This window comes from Peromyscus leucopus, chromosome 8a (assembly GCF_004664715.2).
Source record: "Peromyscus leucopus breed LL Stock chromosome 8a, UCI_PerLeu_2.1, whole genome shotgun sequence".
Taxonomy (NCBI): Eukaryota; Metazoa; Chordata; class Mammalia; order Rodentia; family Cricetidae; genus Peromyscus; species Peromyscus leucopus.
This window is the reverse complement of record NC_051085.1, coordinates 25,526,167-25,548,500: the sequence shown is the minus strand read 5'-3', so window position 1 is coordinate 25,548,500 and position 22,334 is coordinate 25,526,167. Positions and strand designations below refer to the sequence as shown.

General features: G+C 38.8%; 1 protein-coding gene across 17 annotated transcripts in view; it reads left to right on the top strand.

The window, feature by feature from the left end:
* Ptprk (protein tyrosine phosphatase receptor type K) overlaps positions 1-22,334 on the top strand; it is a 539,557-nt gene that overhangs the window by 427,206 nt on the left and 90,017 nt on the right. For all 17 annotated transcript variants that reach the window (XM_028877352.2, XM_028877357.2, XM_028877354.2 and 14 more), the window contains exons 11-13: positions 1,796-1,901; positions 12,406-12,679; positions 16,605-16,641. In XM_028877352.2, coding sequence (XP_028733185.1) covers positions 1,796-1,901; positions 12,406-12,679; positions 16,605-16,641 — 417 coding nt within the window. The remainder of the gene's footprint in view (positions 1-1,795; positions 1,902-12,405; positions 12,680-16,604; positions 16,642-22,334) is intronic.

Here is a 22,334-nt window from a genome sequence, read left to right as displayed (position 1 = left end):
ATATTAATTTGTATATGATTTGATTTATATTAGTATTCTAGTAAAATTGAGTTTGTAAAATATCATCCATTAAGAAATGATAATATATTAAGCTGCCATTTTTCTTCCTAATGGAAATCATCAATTTAAAATATTTATTAAATCACTTTGTTAGAAAATAAGACAGTGAATGTCATGACAAACTTCCTCCCTTCTAGGTTTAGCAACATTTGAATTGCTCTATAGAAATTGATGTAAAATTTACATAATCTTATAAAACAGAAGACACTGGACAACTATGTATTTCTGATATATAAATACACACACGTGCGCGCGCGCGCGCACACACACATTTTCAAGTTTTAGACACCCTATTCAACATGATGTTGAACAGAAAATTTCTAATTACAGACCAAAACACCAGTCTAGCTTTTTTTCCCTCTGAATTATTTAACTCCAATTTTACTGTTGCAACCTAAAAACAGTGAACATTTTCTTGAACTTTAAAAGCTTAGTTCCTGTTGCTGTGCTTCGGGAAGAACTGGTTAGTGTGAAACTGCATAAGTTTTAAGATAATGTATGGCTGTCTACCCCTTTGGTCTAGTTGCTGTACTTCCCAGCATTTAAAGTATTAATGGAGGGTGCTGGAGAGATGATTCAGTTGTTAACAGCACTAGCTGCTCTTCCTATGGACGTGGTTCTGATTCCCAACACCCACAGGGCATCCCATAACCATCTAACTCCAATTCCGGTGGATCTGATGCTATCTCCTGACATCCACAGGCACCAGGAATGTGTGTGGTGCACAAACAAACATCCAGGCAAAACACCCCTACAAACAAAATAACAGAATATTTAATTTATATAATAGTTTGCCACTTTTTGCAAAAGTAGCTGTCTGTATCTTTTGATTATGTGAGAGTTTTCTGTATGTATATTTTCTGTTTGTACAGCTTGGCTTCATAAAAGGCTAATTCTTACTTTTGGTTCCCTGTCAAGGACTGTGTTTTGTCTTCATGTCTTTATCACAGCTCATAAAACTTTGCATATGCTTTGCATTTAGCAAACATTTCATGAGTGGATGAAGTTTTGTTGTTTTCTTTTTTAAGTATGACCTGACTTGTTAAGGTTAACTGATAATCTACATGTTTCAGTGTAGATTAAACCCTTAAACATCCTTCTACATGGTAAAAGCCAGTTGAAATTTCTTCTATCTCAAGGTTGGCAAACACCGAGAACATGAACATTATCCAACGTGTTGACAATTTATGTTTTTAACTATTTGCCAATTAATATGCTAGTTCTTAGTAACCACAAACTAGGATTTGCTTTCCAATTCACCACAGCTAAATAGTCTATTTCCCTTGTGGTCACATGAAAGTTGTCCAAAGAATATTGGTCCATTCTTTCAGCTGTCAAGCATGAATGGCCATGGCCACTAGGCAGTCCATTACCTCCCTTCTACACACATAGCTAGGTCTCATGTGTGACTCTCCTTGTCCCTTTGTCCTGCCTCTTTCTTGGTGGCTTAAAGACCTTGGGAAGCTGAAATCAGTGGGTGTATACAAAGTGTTTGGAATATATGATGGGTACAAGTCCCCAGGCAGCTTTTTAAAATCCAACAACCTTGCCTTTCCAGCTTCTTCTACCCAGGATTAAGGTTCACTGTCATGCTATAAAATAAGGTTCACTGCAGTTAATTAGGAACTAAATTGATTTTCCTTTAAGGGTCAGATCATTTATTCATAGCAACCTATGATATATTGCTATGAATCGATTGAATTTTTTTTTTTTCATTTCATTGGTCTTTTTTCAGCTCCGACTTTACCTGACTATGAAGGAGTTGATGCCTCTCTGAATGAAACCGCCACCACAATCACAGTATTATTGAGACCCGCACAAGCCAAAGGTGCCCCAATCAGGTAAGTAGAGGCACAGTTAAGAGAAAATGCGGCCAGGGGGAAAATGTCTTCCTACAGTTGCTTAGCACCAAAGAACTCGGCTCCTTTCTGAAAGCTCTTCATTTCACAATTGATGTCAGGAATGCTTTGATTTTCTTCCTTTTTTTTGTTTATCTGTTTTTTTTTTTTTTAATTTGAAGAAAGATGATAAACAGACATCGAGTTAAGAGCAGAATTCTAAAGGCTTCTCTGTGCTGTGGGAGGCTATTGTACTTTCTTTCCTCTTCCTTCATCCCCATTTCACTTCCTGTGTTGGCATCTGTACTGTAAAAGGGCTGAAGATATTTGTCGAACAGAGTGAGGAAGCAACTCTTGTCCACCTCTGTATATCTGTTATGATTAATTTCATGGGAGTAACTGAATCAATAAGGAGCTCCGAGGGAATATGATCAGAAGAGTAATAGCAAATGCAGCCTCGGTGGCCTTTCAGTTCTGAAATTATCAGAAAGTCCATGATAAATATTAAAGTTCAGCTTACTAGTTCCTTCACCTTTTTAATATTAAAATCTCTCCTATTACCTATTACTGCTAATCTTTAAAAAAAAAATTCTGATCCATGTCCTTTTTAGGAATTAGGTCACATTACTTCAGCTTTTAAAAATTTGAAGAAGTATAATTAGATGAATCTTCAAGACTTCAATAAGCTTCTGTTTGAAACGAATAGATATGTGGTCATTTTGTTATTAATATTGATAAGAAAATAGATAGGTATAAAATCAGACTACAGACAGCAGAATTGAGTTATGTTGTACTGTTTATAAATTCTTTAAAAAGCAGATTAATCTCTGTTCTGTATGTAAAACAAATACACTTGACCTGATATAACTGATGTCTTTTGTCATCAGAGTTGTACAAATGCTTTTTTTTATAATTAAAAATATGTTGATATAAGAACATGAGTCACAAAGAAAATTTCTGATTCCCATCTGGCTAAAACTCAGCGAATTACCACATTATGGAACAAGAGAGGTGGCTAAGGTTGGTTGTACCATGAATGCTCCTGAAACATCAGCTACTTGAAAATTCAGTCATTGTACAGTGCTGTTTGTGAATCAGTGATTGGTGAGTCATGATGATCGCAGATGTGACAAGGAAGAGACAATGCCATGTGCACTTGGACTTGGCATACTTCCCTACTGACAAGTAATCGTGGCCATTTGCATGTCCCCTACCTGTGCCATTTAATTCATAGGCGTTCAATCTGTTCTTGACTTTCAAGTGGGTTCCAGGACCTTGTGTTTGTCTTTTCGAGTTTGTCAAGGTTTGGAAAGAAGCTTAGCAGTTAGAGAACTGGCTGCACTTCCAGAGGAAACTGGTTCAATTCCCAGCACCCATTTGTTGGCTCACAAATGTCCATAACTCTACCCCCAGTGAATTGGATGCCTTCTCTGGCATCCACAGGCATGTGATACATATGTGGTACACAGACATACATTCAAACAAATAATCCTGAATAAATAAAAATCTCAAAAAATATTTTAGATATTTAAAAAATGTTGGATGAATTGAGCTTTACTTCATGTATTATTATTATCAATGTTATTGTACTACTGTGCCACATGACTTATGTGACTGACTCTTGGTTTACTTAGTCAAAATTTTCTGCAAATTTTGACCATTAAGTACCTATCACCATGCTTAGAATTGTTAAAAAAAAAAAAAAAAAGAAAAAGATACACTGACCATAACATAACACATAACAATAGCTCCTCCCCGGTTTCTTAGGGTATCAAAGGTTATTCCATTTTGTAGATCCTGAGCTCATAGACAGTGTTCAGGAATTCTGTGTGTTTTCTATGTGTATGATTAAATGTCTTCCTCTGTTCTGATTGCCTTTATGTATACATGATTTCTAACTACTAAGAATTCATATAGTCTAGACCAGTAACTAGACAAAAATAATCCTTAATAGTCATTTATATTTCCTTGACATGGAAATGTCCTTCATTGTGTTTGTTGGCAACACATTTGACCTTTCCTAGAACTGAACCCAGTGGTTAGAAACTCCAAATTATACAGTATAGATGAATAATGCACAGAAAACAAGTTGAGGGGCCGGAGAATTTGCTCAGGAGGTAAGACTGCCTGCTGTACAAGAGGAAATGAGCTTGAAAAATTGGCCAACAAACCCTATGAAAGTCATGTATGAGCACGTTTTCGGACAATCCCAGCATCGGGGTTTAGAGAAAGACCCATGCCAGGAGCTCACTGAGCAAGAGCAAAGCTGGAATGACAAGCTTCAGGATCAGTGAGGGACCCTATCTCAAGAAGTAAGGTAGAGAGCAAGAGGTGAAGACACTCAGCAACCACTCTGGCCTCCACATGCATGTATGTGGGTGCGCGCTTGCATAGACGCCACGCACACACACTCCGTGTGCACAAACACGAAAGTAGACTGCTAGAGTAAGAAATGAGTTAACATGAACATTTGGCAAAGTTGGTGAGTGTTGCTAAAAGGGGAGAACAGTATAATCCAGTCAAGGGCATCTTTATTTCGCTGCATTTGCACAGTGCGTCCACAGGTGGAGCCAATAGTCAGGGCTAAACTTACATAGTCAGGCAGCGCTTTCGCATTCGCTGACCTTGAACTTTGATTCCCTTGCTTTTGGAAGCCTTAAGTCAGGTGGCATCTTCTTCTCCTCTGACCATGTTCCTCCGTCCAACCATCCAAACAGACACTGGGGCCTGATCATGAGGGGGTCTAGTCCAGTGTCCTAATGTCTTTAAAGTGATGGTCTCATTTGAGGGCATCAGATTTCCTAGCATGGAGAGTATGGTCTGGTTCTACAAATCTTTTCTTGGATCCCATCATGCCTTTCAACTTTTCTTAAACTGCTTTACTTTCTGCTCAATTTCTTCAGGCTTAGTTACCCTCTGTGGTATAAATTTTGCTGCCATTCTGGTCAGTGTCTTCCCCAGAATGCCAACTCTCTTAACCTCTAGCTAAACCTGAAGGCATCTCACTTGTCCTCTGCCATTAATCCTGAATGGTCCATTTCCCCTTTTTTTGAATGCAGTTAGCCTCTGTTGGTTTGCATTTCACTGTCCATTTGTCCCAACTCTAGTACAGGTGGATATTCTTTTTCCTGGTCTTCTTAATGTCCAGCACCCATTCTAAGTCTTCTCTTACAGTAACTAAGAAATCCTCGATATTCAGTTTATACATTTATCTTAGCATAGTCTTATTTATAAAACTAAAATTACAAATGGTTCCCATAAATTTACAGATTCCATAGCAATCTCTGCACACCAGGAATTAATCTGGGTATCTGGAATATTTATCAATGTATGCCTGTGTGGGGTGTGACAGATGCCCCGCTTAGAAGGCAATGACCTCAGAGAGAAAGTTCAGAATTACAGCTGGCATTTTAAGGAGGGGAAGAAATGAGGCCAGCCAAGGTTCACTTTGAGAAGGAAGGAGTGGTGGGCATTTCAAGAGATGGCAAAGCAAATGATAGGACATGTGATGTTCTATCTAGGACATCAAGTAGTTCAGGTCATCGACTTTGGAGTAGGCAAACTGACAGCCGCTGAATCTGAATTAACAGAGGCCAGGGAGTAAGAGTGTTTAGTATCATCTTGGAAACTGAAGGTGGCTTTACAAGGAAGGCTCACTCTGGTACAAACTTAGAGAGTGAGCTGAGGCTGGAATGGTCCCAGTGCAAAGTGTTCTTGGGCCATAATAACGCAGTAGCAATGGAAATGAAAGCACCACTATGTGCCTCACACTAGGCCTGGAAAGAGAGAGTGTGTGACCCTTAGAAGGAAGGGAGGCAGAGCCACATCTTAAAGGTACACAGCACAGAGAAGAGTGGGTTACTGGAAAACAGCAGTTCTGGTTTTCAAGGTTATTGAAGAATGGTTAGTATTTTCAGTTTGTTACAATAAATCAAAAATGTATCTCTTTTCCAAAAAGCATTGTTAGTTTGTAGATTTTGCCTGCCTTCTCAGTATTTTCATGGAATCTTATTTCTGAGAGATCATGGTACCTAGGGAAAAAAAATAACAAACTTTTCAGTTTACAAACAACCTAAATGATATGCTCAGCATGAACAGCCTCTCCGGCCTCCCATTGTGCACCAAGCTTCCTGGGCTGTTAATGAACGATGTGGGTAACTCAGTCGTGGCAAATGTGGATCTTCAACATTTTTTTTAACCTTTTATAATCATCCAAAAGATGTAAACTTGATGCCTGCCTTCCCGAGAACTTCAGATGTCCTTTTTGACACTTGACAATCATTGCCATGACTCAAAGTAATTTCTCTTAATTGTTGTCTAAACAGCAGAATATTATAAACATAGGGATTTCCTTTGTGTTGATGCTGAGTTTGTGGTAAGGTATTATAAATAGATGTATATTTTATTATTACAAAGTTTTCCAAGCCCAAATTCTCTATTTTCGGTAGTCAAGAACCCATTCTAGTATGATTTTTTTGGGGGGGGGTAATAATCTAATTCTAGATCAAAGCATCATATATTTCTAGTGAAGAAATTAGGATGTAGTCATGAACTACAGTGAGAACAAGAATTTTTTTAAATTAAGAAATTGTCTGTGTCTTAAGAGAGAGTAGAGCAGAATCACAGATCAGAATATAGAAGTGATCCATGCCAACCATGTATGCTGATAGTCTGGTTCATCACAGCATATGCACAGCTGAGCATTAGTGCTGCCATTTTTCATCCATTGACAGACAGTGTGTCTCACCCCATATATTTAAAGATAGCAAGTACTTTTTGGTTGTCTTACTCACCATCGTGACAAACTGACTTGAATTCTTTTTTTTTTTTTAATGTAGAAAAATGATTTACTTTCATCATGATAGCGCCGATACACTAAGGAGCAATACAGAGTCTCAGCATAGACCAGAAAATGTCACACTTATTATTGCAAAAGAACAGAAGCCCAATTCCTGTAGATAATCTTTTCAAAACAGAGGGAAAAACTATGGCCTCTTAGAACTAATATGGAAAATTCAGTGTCAGTACCCATAATATATTGATTTAAAAGATAATTGTACCATTTGAAAACATTGACCCTCATCATAAATACATATCACTTTCTCTAAAATGAATATACTCCATAGAAGGATTTTGTAAGAAGAATGGCTTTTTTTCATGCATCTTGTGTGAAAGAGAAAGAAGTTTATTAACTGACTTGAATTCTAACCAGACATACATGGACATAATCTTTCTTTGTTGTTTTCTGAATATAAGGGTGAGCATCCAACTCAATTATACATCAAATTCCCGGGAATCGGAGTTATAGATTGTTGGAAGCTGCCTTGGTGGGTGCTGGCAATCAAACTCAAGTCCTCAGCTAGAGCATCCAGTATCTTAACCACTGAGCCAACTTCCAGCCCCTGCTTCGTCTTTCTTCAGAATACTTATTCCTTCTTTACAAATTGTGAATTTGTTTTTATATCTATACACACACACACACACACACACATATTCCTATGTGGACACTAGAGTTAAAAATGGGATAACTTTTGTCTTTCATGAGCTCATAATCTAATAAGGAAGAGACATATCAGATGCACTATTTTTGACAGTATAACCACCTTGTGTTCATAATGTACCATGTCCATCATGCAAGCAATACATTTCATTCTGTAGTCCTGTTTTAGCCCCAGAATTTCTGAGGCTAGTCCTGAGGGTTATGACCAATGAGGTTGTGGCATGATGAATGGTATCAGTAAATTAATGACTGTATCTTTATAGAGAATTAGTATATTATGACTTTTACATCTATTTCCTTCACCTCAAAGTACATATGCATTGGATCAAGAAGACTATACCAGGGAGGGAAGCAGTAAGAAAATTATTCTTGACAGAAGGATCTTAACTCTGTGAAAATTTTTGAGGAAACCCTGGACAGTGTGTATGGTGTGCACGTAACACTGGTCAAAGCTTCGAATGAATAACACATCTTGAAAAATTGTGCGAGCAAGAGAGAAGATGAAGGTCAAGCATTCCGTAGAATCTTAATCACAGTATAAAGTATAGAGTCTGACTTATAAAATGAAGGAAAAGAAAGGAAAGAAATGGCATGCTAAAAGATGAGGAAAGACTACAAGAAGTGAGGACTTAGTTAATGCCAGCTGGGAGTCTTCATGCAGAGAGAAAAATACCATCCTTTAATGAATAAGGAAGGTTGGCCAATGAACAAACATATTAAAATATTATGGGATATTTTGAATTACAAGAGCCCTCAGCTCCACTAATGTTTAACTAGAGTTAAATTCCATTCAATAATTTAAAAACATTAAAAAGCATAGGCCCAACAGTCAATTCAGACCTAATTTGATTTCTCTTATTCTCTGTCCTTAATTAATTTGAATTGATGAATAAGAAGTGAGCAAGGACAAAAATAGATTCTTCTTCTTCTTTTTTTTTTTTTAAAGTGGGATATGTGTTCGAGGCACACCTTCTCAAACTGAACAGAGAAGGAAAATTTCCCCTTTGTCATCAGCTGTTTGGAGTTCTGTCTGAACGTCTATGGTGTTTCTCATTGTAACCATATTTAGTTGCTTCAGTAGCCCTTTTTGCTGTATGCAAACACTTTTTGAGAATTCACCACAGTTGCAGTCAATTCAGCAGAGATAATACACAGGCCTTCTGTGTGCCCGGATACAGGAAGGGTGTACAAGGATTTAGCCTCAGGGAGCTGCCTGAAGACTGTGCTCTCCATTAATAATCGTAGAGTGCCGCTGGAGACTTTAACCAGTGTCGTTTCCTGGAAATATGCTTGCGTTTTCTAATGTGCTGTCAGAAACAAACAAACAACAAACACCGGTATGAACCAGAAAGGTATTTCTAGTTATGTCATAGAAGAGAAATTGTGAAATCAACTTAGCTTGGTTTAAGTGTAAGGAGGAAAAAGAGGTGTGACGCTGAGTTAAGGTGACTGAGAAATGCCCTTGTGAGTTGCTTTCTTGTAGACACCAACCAAGGAAAATTACAGTTTGTAAGTGGAGGGGTTTTAAAGATGGTTGTGTGTGTGTGTGTGTGTGTGTGTGTGTGTGTGTGTGTGTGTGTGTCTGTCTGTCTGTCTGTCTGTCTGTGTGTCTGTGTATCATACTTTTAAGGGCTACAAAGCATTTCCACAACAGAAAGAATTTTGGTAATGTCAAAACCAGAGAAGCAAATAGAAAACTGGTGAGAATGGGGTATTTTTTCACCTCAGTATCTTCAGTGCCTATATGGAACTGCCCAATGCTTCACTGTTGAATGAAGTCAGTGAAGGAATAAACAGATGCAAATTCCTAGGAAGAAAGCTAATTAGGAATATCTTCATTTTTCAAACCGCATTGAGAACTTCTGAGGCCATTTTCTGTGGGACAAAAAAAAAAAAAAAAACATGCTTTGGATATATTCTAAGTAAAGACATCACCAGACAAAACAAAAGTGATTTGTTCATACTACAAATGCCTAGTTAAGTGCCCATTATCCCATTTGAAACCATACTTAAATAGAAAAGTAAATGGCTCCTCGATGGGCTGATAGAGTAAGTGCTGCTGAGCTGGAAAACTACTCAGACACAGAGCTGAGTCCAAGGCAGTGAAGATTCTTCTCTTGGCAGGGTGGACAGTGGAATGAACGGAGGTGGGATGAGATTCAGTTGTCTCCTCTAACTTCTCATCTCATTTCCGTCATCGCACAAATAGTAACGTAATAATAACAGCAATAGTAATCATGGAGGCAAGCTTTCTGAAGAAAAACCATTTATATAACCAGTCCTTTGCTGTCGTAACAAAACCCTAGGTGGCTCAAAGAACATGCATTTGCTTTTCATAGCTCCAAAGACAGGGAAGGCCAAGATGGCAAGGTCAATATTTGTTGAACCCGCTCATCTAAGCCCGATTGCTTTCCTAGACTCCCCATCTCCAAATACGGCAACACATGGTGGAAAAAATGACACGTGTGAACTGTGGAGAGGGATTCTGGACATTTGGTCCATAGCACACGAAGGAAGAAAGGAAGACACACAGAAACGTTAATAGGAATCCGGGTCTAGTTCCCCTAGTATCTCAGTAACAAAGCTAGGCTTCATTTCTTGGATAATCCTTGCCAGTAAATAAAAGATGCACTAAAGTTAAAGACCATGTTAATAAAGTATTCCCATGCATAAGTGGGAAATGTCCCCATTTTATACATCTTAAAAAATCATCCCTACTCTAAACTTTCTTTTTAAATGGGATATGCCAAATCTTAAGGCTTGATCCAAGCTGTTGATTTTTACCTCAGATGGACCCACACTCAAGGTCTCTAAAAGGCAGACTCTACCTTTTTTTCTTCCCTTCTCTCTCCCAGTAACAGTTTGCTTTGCTCCAAATAAAACCGGAGAGCTACAGGCTGTCTTGCATATTTCCTATATTTAACTGAAATGGGAAAACATGAAAATGAAATGTTAAATATGTCAGTTTAATGAAGTGAGTTGGGATATATAATGTATACTAGATTTTTTTGAGATGTATGGGATAAATTAAGAATTTTGTTTTCAAGGATTAGTTTAGGTGATAAACCAAGATAGATAATTGAATTGTGATTATTGCTCATTGGGGTGAGAGCATAAGGTTAGATTTGTCTGGGGAATATGATACATCTATTACTGTGTGTGTGTGTGTGTGTGTGTGTGTGTGTGTGTGTGTGTGTGTGTGTGGATTTATACACAGGGTATAGAAGCATCTAACATATAAATATGGATGATAAATTCCAAATAAAATTAGGGCTAGGTCTACTTAGCAAGCATATGTCAACTTTGCTCTTTCCCTCCTTGTGTCTGGGGGGCTCTGCTTGCTGTTTTCTGAATTTCCAATTGACAAATGTCGCTCCCTAGATGAGGCAGAGAGCAGGCATCCAATTGGGAGCCTTCCTTCAAGCTTGGTGACCCAACTTGGCGGAAGTGTAGAGAACGGTTCAGTGTCTACAGTCTGAAATAACAGAGACTTGGGCCTTGGTTACTTGATCAAATCTCAGTTTCTGCCATTCATTCATATGATGATCTACGCCCCCTCTCAAACAAGAAAAAAAATAGGTACCGACCTTTTAACACTTTAGCAATATTTTGATGAAAAATAAAGGGAACTTCAATATTTAGGAGGAAAATAAAACTGTAGTGGTAAACTAAATTAATTCTTTCTTTGAGGTTCTGGGGTCTCTTGCTTCTAGGTATAACAGCTTATATTTAAATTGGAATTTCTCTCTAGATCCTGAATTTTTTTTTTGTTATTTTCCTACATGCAAGCTTGGTTTTCTCTCTTAGTCTCTCTGGAAGACACTTAACAAAAAACAGTCTTCCTCCCTACTACAGATCTGTTGAATACTGGCTGTCTTACTCCTCTGGAAGGCCGAGATGGAGCACAATTACCCAAAGGTCTCAAGATTTTACATAGAGCCCCACCCACAACTTATTCCTATGGAGTTTAAACAAACCACCACAATTCACTTCTTTCAGTTCTCAGCAATTCTAAAATACGTTAATTATTTGTACATTAAGAGTACATGTAATATATTAATTAGTTACATTAATAGTAACATATTATAATAATGGCAAGTTTCATAGATATTCTTAACCTAATTTTTTTTACATGAGACATTTTCCACAAAGGAAGGATATTATTGACATACGAGTTCGAGAACTTGACAAAGAATAATTAGTGATTCAGAGATCTTTATTCCAAATTTGCAGGGTTTTCCTTCTTTCATCACCCCTATAAAATAACAGCAATTGTAGAAAAGTTCTGAGGTGTTTAAAGAAAAGGACTCGTGGTTCAGGTTGGAGTTTTAATAGGCCAAATGCCATCTGTCTCTCCAATTTGTAACATTTCATTATTAACAAGCCCAGAAGAAGGAAGCAGTCTATTTCTGTTGTAGGGACAGATTTCTGTCCATCTGTGCCCGCCTTGTTGCATGTCACTTGTACTTTGGATCTGCATAGCTGTGAGGCAGTGGAGATGGAGGCCGGGTCAGGAGGTGGAGAAGCCTGTCAGTGCGTGGAGCCCCCAAGCCTGTGACAACTGCCTACAACAGCTTCCAGAGTGTCCTGGAGGCCATCATTCTGGTGTGCCTTGGAGCTGGGCCTTCCGTGATGTCATTTCACAGAAAAAAAAAAAAATGTTAACTTTTTCTACTTGAAAATAGGAGACAAAGAATTTAATCTAGGATATGACTCTGGTTAGTGCCAGGGTCCTTATAAGAGGGGCTTAGTTTTCAGTCTTCAAAAGTGTGAACTTTATGGTGATTTTGTTGTTGTTGTTGTTTTGTTTTGTTTTCTTAATTCCTTGGTAAGGAACTCGGCATCGAGGGCAGGAGAGCACACGAGAAATTATTTTATGGGAAAGAGGCTGAATGCCGGTTCCATACACTGAGACTCGGCCTGCCCACTCTGAACCCTTTGTCCCTTTTCCCAAAGTCTTAATGCGTTGGATGTCTAAGTGCAAACGTTTCTTTCCTTTCCCCAAAGTGCTTACCAAATTGTTGTGGAGCAGCTGCACCCACATCGGACCAAGCGAGAAGCCGGGGCCATGGAGTGCTACCAGGTGCCCGTCACATACCAGAACGCCCTGAGTGGGGGTGCGCCCTATTACTTTGCGGCAGAACTCCCGCCTGGGAATCTTCCCGAGCCTGCTCCCTTCACTGTGGGGGACAACAGGACCTATAAAGGCTTTTGGAACCCTCCTCTGGCTCCCCGCAAAGGATACAACATCTATTTCCAAGCGATGAGCAGTGTGGAGAAGGTGAGATTGTGTTGAGATTTGATTTTTCCCTTGATCTTAAGTAAAACTACAGCTGTGTTTTATAAACACCCAGTGGCCTTTGTCAAAGAAATGGGGGGGCGGGGGGCAGGGAAAGAAAATGGATGTGTAGCGTCTCTTCTGTGACCAGCAACGTGCACGCTCACTGAAGGGCTGAGGCTGCAAGCCAGCAGCATTTCACAGGATCCCTGTTTCCTAGTAACTGCTGCAACTCGCTCCTTCTTCAGGAATGCCCACAGTGCAAGGGTGAGCAAAGTGATTGGAAAAGGTGGGTATGCTGCCACCACGGGGACTCCATCCCCCGAAAATTCCCCGCCATTGTTTTGCCTCACCGGCTCAGGAGTGGCCCCTTCAAAAGATTAAATTTACTTCAGGATAAACAGAATACACATTCCACAGCGGGCTAATAAACCCTTCTAAGCTTGTCAGGGGGTACAAGCCAAATAGTAAATAACAAGTAACAAGCCTCTGATTACAAAGTAATGGGACGCCTGCGGTCCAGCTGACAGAAGCTGAAGGGAAGGCTGCCTGCGAAGGCTGGGTGCTGAGCCATTACCGAAGTTGCCTGGCCCGGTCCGCGGATGCCCCTCCCTTTGCTATTTTGGACACAGTTGTTTTTTGAGCACTACTGCTGATCCCAAATGAATATTGAAGAGGAAAGCACAGCAGGGCACGTGGAGAGAAACAGCCTAGCCTTTTGCCGTCCTGCTGTTTCCCTCTGAAAGACTTTCTTTCCTGCGACTTACGTTGTTTTTATTTATTTATTTCTATTTTGGACAAAGGCGGGTTGGGTAGCAAAACACGTTGAGAAGGGGGAACTTTTAACAGTTTCGAATCCAGTTGAACACTGGCATTTTTTGATGGACTCGGAGCTTACGTGAGAAATGGTTTGGTTTTGTAGAATGGGTGGCATCTGGGAGGTGATATGAAATATGGGACAACCAATTGTATGAGTCACATTAGCTCTTAGGACAGTGTAATTGGGAGACAACCAATTTGTATTTCTTCAGGGGCCATGGCAATATGAATACTGCCTTTACAGGCAAGCTGTATTTTTTCTGCCTACCAGTATGGTCGTTGTCTAGTATATGGTGAAGATAAATGCCAGAGACCCATTAAATACAGTCTCCTTGCAGAGACTAGCCATAGTTGAAGATGCTCCACCCTTCTCATTCTCCCCCTCTGTAACTCGATTCTTTAGAGTCCATACCAACTTGTCTTAGTTATTTTACTTGCAGTGACAAAATTACCTGGAAGAAGCAATTGAAGAGATAAAGGGTTTATTTCCATTCACAGTTCAGAGTTAAGTCCATGAAGTGCCAGGCATGGCCGCAAGAGGAGAAAGTGTCTGGTCATATGGGTCCTTATTCAGGAAGCAGAGAGGAAAGAACCCTGGTGTTTTCCCCAACACCCCCCATCTATCTATCTATCTATCTATCTATCTATCTATCTATCTATCTATCATCTATCTATCTATCTATCTATCTATCTATCATCTATCTATCTATCCATCCATTTTCTCTAATATGGGATCCTCAGCCCATCAGGTAAAGAGATCTATATTTAGGGTAGGTCTTTCTGCTTCAATTAATTTATAGATAATACCTCACAAACATGCCCAAAGGTTTGTTTCCATGGTGATAAATCCCATCAAAATGACATTCAAGATTAACAAACCATCGATACAAACCATACCACACACATCTTCAGAAGGACTTGTCTAATTAGGTTGTTCATAACAGAGACACGATAAAAGTTAAACACTCCCCCCCTTGACCCCCCCCCCCCATGCGCCCCAAACACAAATAGCACACAGGTAGGAGACAGTTCTAGTTTGACTTTTCATCTTCAAAGAGGTGATAGTTTCCAAATCAACTCTTGTTAACCTCTCTAATAGTTTCCAAATCAACTCTTGTTAACCTCTCTAATGTGTGGCAGGCGTGCATGAATGCATGAATTTACAGGGGACTTTCTCTGACATTCTTCATCTACACCGCTATTTGACCAAAGTTCAACAGTGGTTTTCAACCTGTGGTTCAAGAACCCTTTGGGCATCGAATGACCCTTTTCACAGGGGCCACCTAAGACTGTCAGAAAACACAGATATTTACACTATGATTCATAACAGTAGCAAAATTACAGTTATGAAGGAGCAATGAAAATAATTTTATGGTTGGGGGTCACCACAACATGAGGAACTATATTAAAGGGCCGCAGCATTGGGAAGGTTGAGAACCACAAATTTAGAGTATCTGCAATACATTTTGTGTCATTCACAAAGAGTTTTAACATTGATGAGCCTCCACACTAGCAGAGGCTGGTAATGCCTACCAAGAATCAGCAATGACTGTTTTTAGGAGATCAGAACTCCTTAGGGTCTTACACTGGCCCCTGGGAGTCTCTTGCAGCCTACTCTGAAGGTCGGCCACAGTGATGAAACAGAAATGCACGTTTCTGCTTCCAGTTCTGTATGTGACATACTTTCAAAGTAAATGCTTGGGAGGAAATTATATAAATTTGGTTTATTATTTATCAATCCATAAAACCACTGAAGATAGAGTTATAAATGCTTCTTGAAGACAGCCTCTTTTTCAGAAAAACTCGTGTTTGTGGTATGTGAGCCCTGGCTAATGCAAGTAGAAGGCTGGAACTGAGAGTACAACATTAGACAGATCCAGGATTGCACAAAAGCAGTTTATTAGGATCCTGTGGACAACAGTCTGTCCATACCCGGAGGCAGAAGGAAGGGGCCTGTGTGCTAGACCCTGTCCAGCTATAGTATACCCAGATCTCTTCATAAGCTATGTTGTTCAGTGTCCCCTAAGCAACAGCCCAGGTGGCAGTGACCAAAGAAACACACCATTCTAAGGCCTTTGTCCTGTAGGGTTTGGGACACGTGGTAGGAGTGTCTGCAGGGCACACTGGCTGTGTTGATCGTAGTGGTGTTAGTCACAGTGATGTGGACACACTAGCCTGTTTTTCTTACTGGCTTTGACACCTAAGTATTGAATATTCAAAGATACACAGAACTGCAGGGCTAGATACCTGTAATCCTATCTCCATTATCTCTAGGGAGACCAAGGGAAAACTCATGGAGGAGAACTATGTAACAAGACTTGGTCAGGGAGGAAGGAAGAGGGTGGAGGGGGAGGAAGGGAAGGAAGCAAGCAAGCAAAGGCAGGCAGAGATAGACAATGACTGAAGTAGGTGTCTGAGAAGGAGACCAGAGCCCAAGACAGCTTGTGGGCCTTGTGTCTCTTTGTACCACACAGGATTAATAATTCCTGCTGTTTCTATTTTCTCTATCTACCTTGGTAAGAAGAGGTAGAGAAAAAAACAAACCTGTGTTGGAAAACATTTAGTTGCTGACAGCTGAATTTAAAGGAAGGAAAAAAAAACAGGTAAATTGCATTTAAACTGCTATGTGATATCTTGATGATATTTCTTAACAACTATCGCTTAGCTGTTTAGTCTTGCCAAGATCCAAGTGAGAGTATATAATGTTCAGGTTTGTTCAACATCTGTAGCTATCTGAAGAAATTAAATTCGTATTTGGTTCTGATTTATATTAGCCTTACAGATACATAGATCTTTCTAATAGCTTAAGCAGCAACAAAAAAAATGCAAATAGGTCATACAACTTGTCTCTGCCATACCTGCTTGCTTTATTACAAAGTGAAACAGATATACATATCTTTAGAAATTACTAGGAACTTTCCTAAAGTTTTTGAAATATTATCTAAGGCTATATGGTGAGAAAGAAATGCCCTTATTATTATTATAATGCTCTAGTCATCATCTTATTGTTTAACCCTAAGTGTGTCTTCATAATAGTTATAATAATAGTTTACGGAATAGAAAACATTGTCTATACATTGATCATTTCCTTTTGATTTCACTCTACCAGGAAACTAAAACCCAGTGTGTACGAATTGCTACAAAAGGTAAGAGATTTGGCTTGCTTTTTTTGCTTTCTTTTGTTTTTATTTTTAGCTCCATTCTCTATTCCTTTCCAAAATGAAAGAGTTCTGTTCCCTGCTTCAGGCCAATTAGATGTGGTGTTTCTATTACAGGGTATTTGCACTGGCACCCAGTTAAACCCCAGACAAGTTCTCTGACTCACTTGGGTGTCTTTAAGACAAAATGAGAGTCCTACATTCCATCACTAGCGCTGAACTAGAGGAATCTTGTTGTGATAAGAAGATGGATTTAGAAACGTTAGCAGGGCTTATCCCTGCATTTAGTGCCTGAAAGGGCTTATGCTGCCCATCAGCCTATTTAGAAAAACTCAGCCCTAACAGTTCAAAGTACAAGTCACTTACTTCAAACCCTCCATTCCTTTGTGTGATAGACAGATCAAACATGCTCAGTTCTGATGAGTCTACACAGTCAGGTGATCACTTCATTTGTATTTGGTTCTGATTTAAAAGGAACAAAGCTAATTCAACAATACATGAGCCCTGGTGTGGGCGAACAGCTCCACGACTTCATCACTCGAAGGAAGACGTTTTAATTTTTCTTTTTGATTCAACTAATGCTGGGAAATTATGCCTGTGAAGGCTGGCAACCAGAACACTGCCTGCTGACCCTGGCTGCCATGACTTAGTTAGCCGGTTTGATAAGAAAGCGTGTATTGTCATCTTTAAATGGGTATTTGGCGTTTCGCATGGGGAGGAGGCTCCGATGCCTCTGTGTGTATTGTCCTTCGTTTAAAAACTGAATGGCCCAACAAGCAAGAGGCCACTGCTTCGTCTATTCTAGCAGAGAAGGAAGAGCTGTCTCCATGCCTGCTTGAGCCTCCACAGAGGTTGGTTCCTCTGGGAGCGTTGTTGCCATAGCTAGTATTTGATGCACATTTGTGAGCGTAGCTGATTCACAGGGGTGACGATGAATAACCATATTCTGTTGATGTTGGCATCTCTCCTTTCATCTTTTCCTCCATCTATCAATCTGCTCAATTAGCATTTGTTTTTCTCTTGATTTGTGCAGGCAATAAAGAGTTTCCCCTTGACTCATGGGACTAATAAAGAAACTTCACAGATGGGGAAAAAAACCCTACTGATTCCATTCAGATACTAAGATTCCTCATGATAGTTAAAAAAATAAGTAAACAACTCCAGTGAAAGAGAAGAACAATATATGCAGAGGCATCTAATGTGTAAACAGGTCTTTTGTTTTTGTTTTTCATTTTAGGGTTTGGCTTGTAAATCAGGAGTTAAAGTCGAAACTTCTAGAAGTTAGCTGTGGAAGACATTTAGCTATGTGTCACCTCTGCTTTTCTAGATTTAAAGCAGACACTAAGAATTTAAAAGGTTTTCTTATCAGGCTGCTAGAAAGTTCTTTAGACAGGAAAAATAAATAAAAGGAAAAAAGAGCTACAGTAATTGTAACGTAGGATTTTCTTCTCTTTTACTTGGTTTTGCATCAAGTGTTTTGGGGCCACCATGTCCCCTTTTGGATACCAATAAAAGCATGATGACAAATATTATCTGGAATGTATGCTCCGGGGAGGTTTATAGATCATGGAATTCGATTGAAGCATGTGACATGGAGCATTTGTGCGCAGCCCAGAGGGTGCTAAGAAGGCTTCCTTCCGTCTGTGGTTAGTTCCCTTGTTCTCGTGATTTCATCCTGGGGCGCTCAGGATCTCTGGTTGACAGAGTGGCATCCTAAGTATGAGAAGGAGTCTGCCCTTAGTCTGTCTGAGGTTAGATCTTGATCTTGCCTGATAGCTTCGGGCAAATTACAATAGCTCCATTCACCAAAGGAGAGTAACAAAGTGCATATCCCCCTGTTATTTTGAGGATTCAGGGAACGTAGAGAACACTTCTTCCTCATCTGAGATTTTTCTCCCATGATTTAAATGATCTGTGGCTAGTCATAGCCTGAAAATATTAAATGGAAAATTCGAGAAATAAAAAATTCATAAATATTCAGTTGGGCAGGTCACTGGCAGTAGCCTAATGAAAGTATTCACTCTTGCTCTACCTGGACCCCAGACCCCCTTTGTCCACAGCATTCTTGGGGAATATACTACCCACCTGTCAAGTAACTTAGTAACCACCTTGACTAGCAGATGACCTGTGGCTGTATTGCTGTGCTTGTGTTCAAGAAACCCTACTTTTCTTTAATAGTAGCTTCCAAGTGCAAGAGTTAATGGTGACAGCTGTTATAGTATATTCCTGTAATTGTTCTATTTCCTTTATAGTTGGTAATCTCATATCCAATTTATATTAAACTTTATCGTAGGTATATACATGTGGGAGAAGAAGTAGCTGCAGAAATTGATATTATCTGTGCCTTTAGTCATCTCCTGGGGTTGTTGGAATGTACTCGCCACAGAGAAAGGGGCTATTATACACTAATTGTGTTTGAATGAGCCCTAGCATATTGTAGATATTATACATGTTACCAGGTGTCTTCTCACGTCAGGTATAAAGTGCAGCATTGTCCTCTCTAACGGACTTCCTTAGAGGCTCACGGAGGAGCCTCTGTTTTCCATTACCATTTAAAATCTAGAAAAATACTGTGGTAAGTCCCTACATCAACATGTTTTTCCTTGCTTTTGAACCACATAAATCATTGTATGCAGTTATGATGGGAAAAGAACCATAAATTCTAAAGTAGACTTAAATTGGAAATAGGAATTTCTTGATTGTAAAATTAAAGTTTTTCATGTTTTAATATTCCTAACTAGGTCTAATCCATTTCTTACTCTGAATTTTGACATTTTTCTACCTATAAAAAAAACCACACTTACTAAAGTAACGTGGCCTTATTATCTGAGTACATTCTAAACTAACATCATACAAATATGGTTGCCTTTTTGTCTAAAATTTTTCAGTATGAAAATAAAATTTTTCAGTCAAGGCATTAGATGACCTGCTTAAGGGTCAAAATGATATAACCACACTGCCTGTGAAGAAAGCTTCAAGTAAAGGACTGGCTAGTTAAACAAGTGTACACTTTCATTAAAGACTGATTAAACCAAATACCTGAGATATGTGTGCTTCACTGTACTATATTTTTGAGATGTGTGGGCTTTGTTGTTTTATATATGTGTATATACATAATATACACACACATACATACACTATGGGCTCAAGAGTAGATTTCTTGATTTTTTTTCCAAAGGTAACAATGAGAACTATATGGGCATGAGATAACAAAGTAATGAGAACTATATGAGCATGGGTAGAAACAATGCTGAGTCCATAGGTGAATCTGCGGCAGGTGGAAAGCTGCCCCTGATTCTCAGCGAAACAAAAAACATTTCACTTCTCAGATAGTGTCAACGAGAGGACAGCTAGAAATGGTTGGGCTGACCAGAAAGATAGGAAAGACTCTGTTGTATCCTGTGTAGCATTCGTATGGACACATCCTGTGTTCTGCATTCCTCATACGCTGCCTTCATCTTCACCTCCATACCCTCAGCTAGAAGTACTGAGAAAGTGGGATCCAACTCTCCTAATGTCCTTCATCTATAAGTCAACTTGGCTGGGAAAAAATGGAGGGGGTGATTCTCTAGAGTTCCAGATGTCTCTGCTGTAAGACATTCTAGTTTCCAGTGGTCTTTTATCATTAAATTTTGATAGACAATATGTATTCATGTGTATTTTTAACTTAAATACTTAGTCAAGTTTAATTCTATGATTTGATAGTCTCATATATCACTATATTCCAAGAACAAGTACAAGATGAAAGTCTTATTATGTACAACAAATATTTGTTGAATTGGTAATTGAATTTAAATTTGAGGTGCATGTTTTTGCTTTAATATTTAATCAAACTGGTTACAGCAGTGCCTGCAATTCAGAAAAGTATCAGAGCATGTGTGTGTGATGATTCCATTTGCAGGTGGGGTTATTTCTTTGTTTCTTGAAATGTGAATTTATAGGTCACCTGATATTTTACCAAAACTTTCCAAAGCTGAGATTCCATGTGAGTCTATAGTTAATTAGAAATGGAATTTATAGACTAATGTATATTAAGTTTAATGTAAGTTTTGTCTGAATGAGTTTTCCACTGGAATAAGTGAGAATGTATGATCTCTTCATCCACATGGCTGTTTATATGCATAACTAGGAAGACAGTTTCTTCAGCTTGGTCACTGCAGTTCTTAGGACTGTGTGCTGCAATTCTGATGGTCTCCAGTATGAAGGTAGTAGTCTAGTGTCTTAACAAGAATTAAATGGTTTAATGTATTCAAACAGAAACTCTAAAGGAAATCTCTTACTACTTTGATTCTGTATGTATTCATTATGATAAAAGATTAAAATTCCTTTAAACTTCACACAAATGAGTGCTACTTATCAGCACAAGAATGTTTTGCCAGTGTGAACCTCTCTGACTTCAGTTGGATGTATTGAAATATTAATTGCAACTGAACATAAGAACTCTGAATATTAATTATAAAATTTAAGCTTAAAGGTAACAAGGGTTATTGCTAATTTTTCATTTCTTATTATTTAAATCACTCTTCAAGTTTTATGTCGGTTACCCCAATAACCACTATATCCCAGGAATATTCTTTGTCTCATGTTTTTCTTTTTCTTAAATCCTATGAGTGTACAGGGCTCCTCATGAGTAGAGTTTCAACACATATACACCCATGTATTACTCATGAAAGAGGAAAGGCCCTGAACTTCAGAGGGTCTTGCTCACTTTCTCCCCAGCTCTGCACTTGCTTTAATATTCGAGAGAACACTGTTTGCATGTGGATTGTTCATTTCTTCAGCAGCCTTAACAGAATCCATAAGTCTATTCTTGTGGTCTACTTACTGATCAGACATGGGTAGATAGTGAGTGGCCGAGAAAGTCCCTACTAGTCAACATTGAATTCTAGCTGCATATTCTTGCAGTCAATACGTAGAGATAACTCCAGCATTTTCACTCTTTGGAGTTAACTTGTTTTGTGAGATGACTTTGCTCTGTCACCAGCACTTCCTGAAAAGAGATAATTCACATACATGGCAAAGTTGAGACAAAGGATGGCATTATAGCCCAAACTGTCCAAGCCATCACCAAAACCTATGGGACAGACCCAAACTTAGATACACTTTTGTGCCATTGCTTTGTTTTTAACCAAAATCACTGGGATTTGGAGAAGACAAATGTGCTCCAGAGAGGTTCATTCTTATGCCATAAACATATTTAAACACTAATTAAATGGCAGAATAGGAAAGGGCTAGTGGCTTAGACTAGTTGATTGGAAACTTTTCCAAATTGACCTTAAATAATCAGAGGCTGTTATGAAACTACAGATTGGTGAATTATGGTTTTTAATAATGGATGCAATCAACCTCCTCAGTTCAGATAACCTGCTCGAACTTGATTCATATTGTTGATAATCTCTTTTATAATGTTGAGTTAGCATATAATGTGCATAGTGTCAGCATTTTCACATAAATGAAAGGACATTGTTCTTATTCTTTATGAAGCTATGGGTTTCTATAACCACAGACTTAGAAGTATAATTCATTAGGATAAAGTTGATATTTTGACTTATTTTCAATAAAATTCTTCTTTTAGTATTAAAAAAAGTTCAACTTGAATCATAATACTGCAATAAAGTATTTGTGAGAAACTAGAAAAAGAGTAATTCTTAGAGAACTGATAATCCAATTCAGAAAAACAT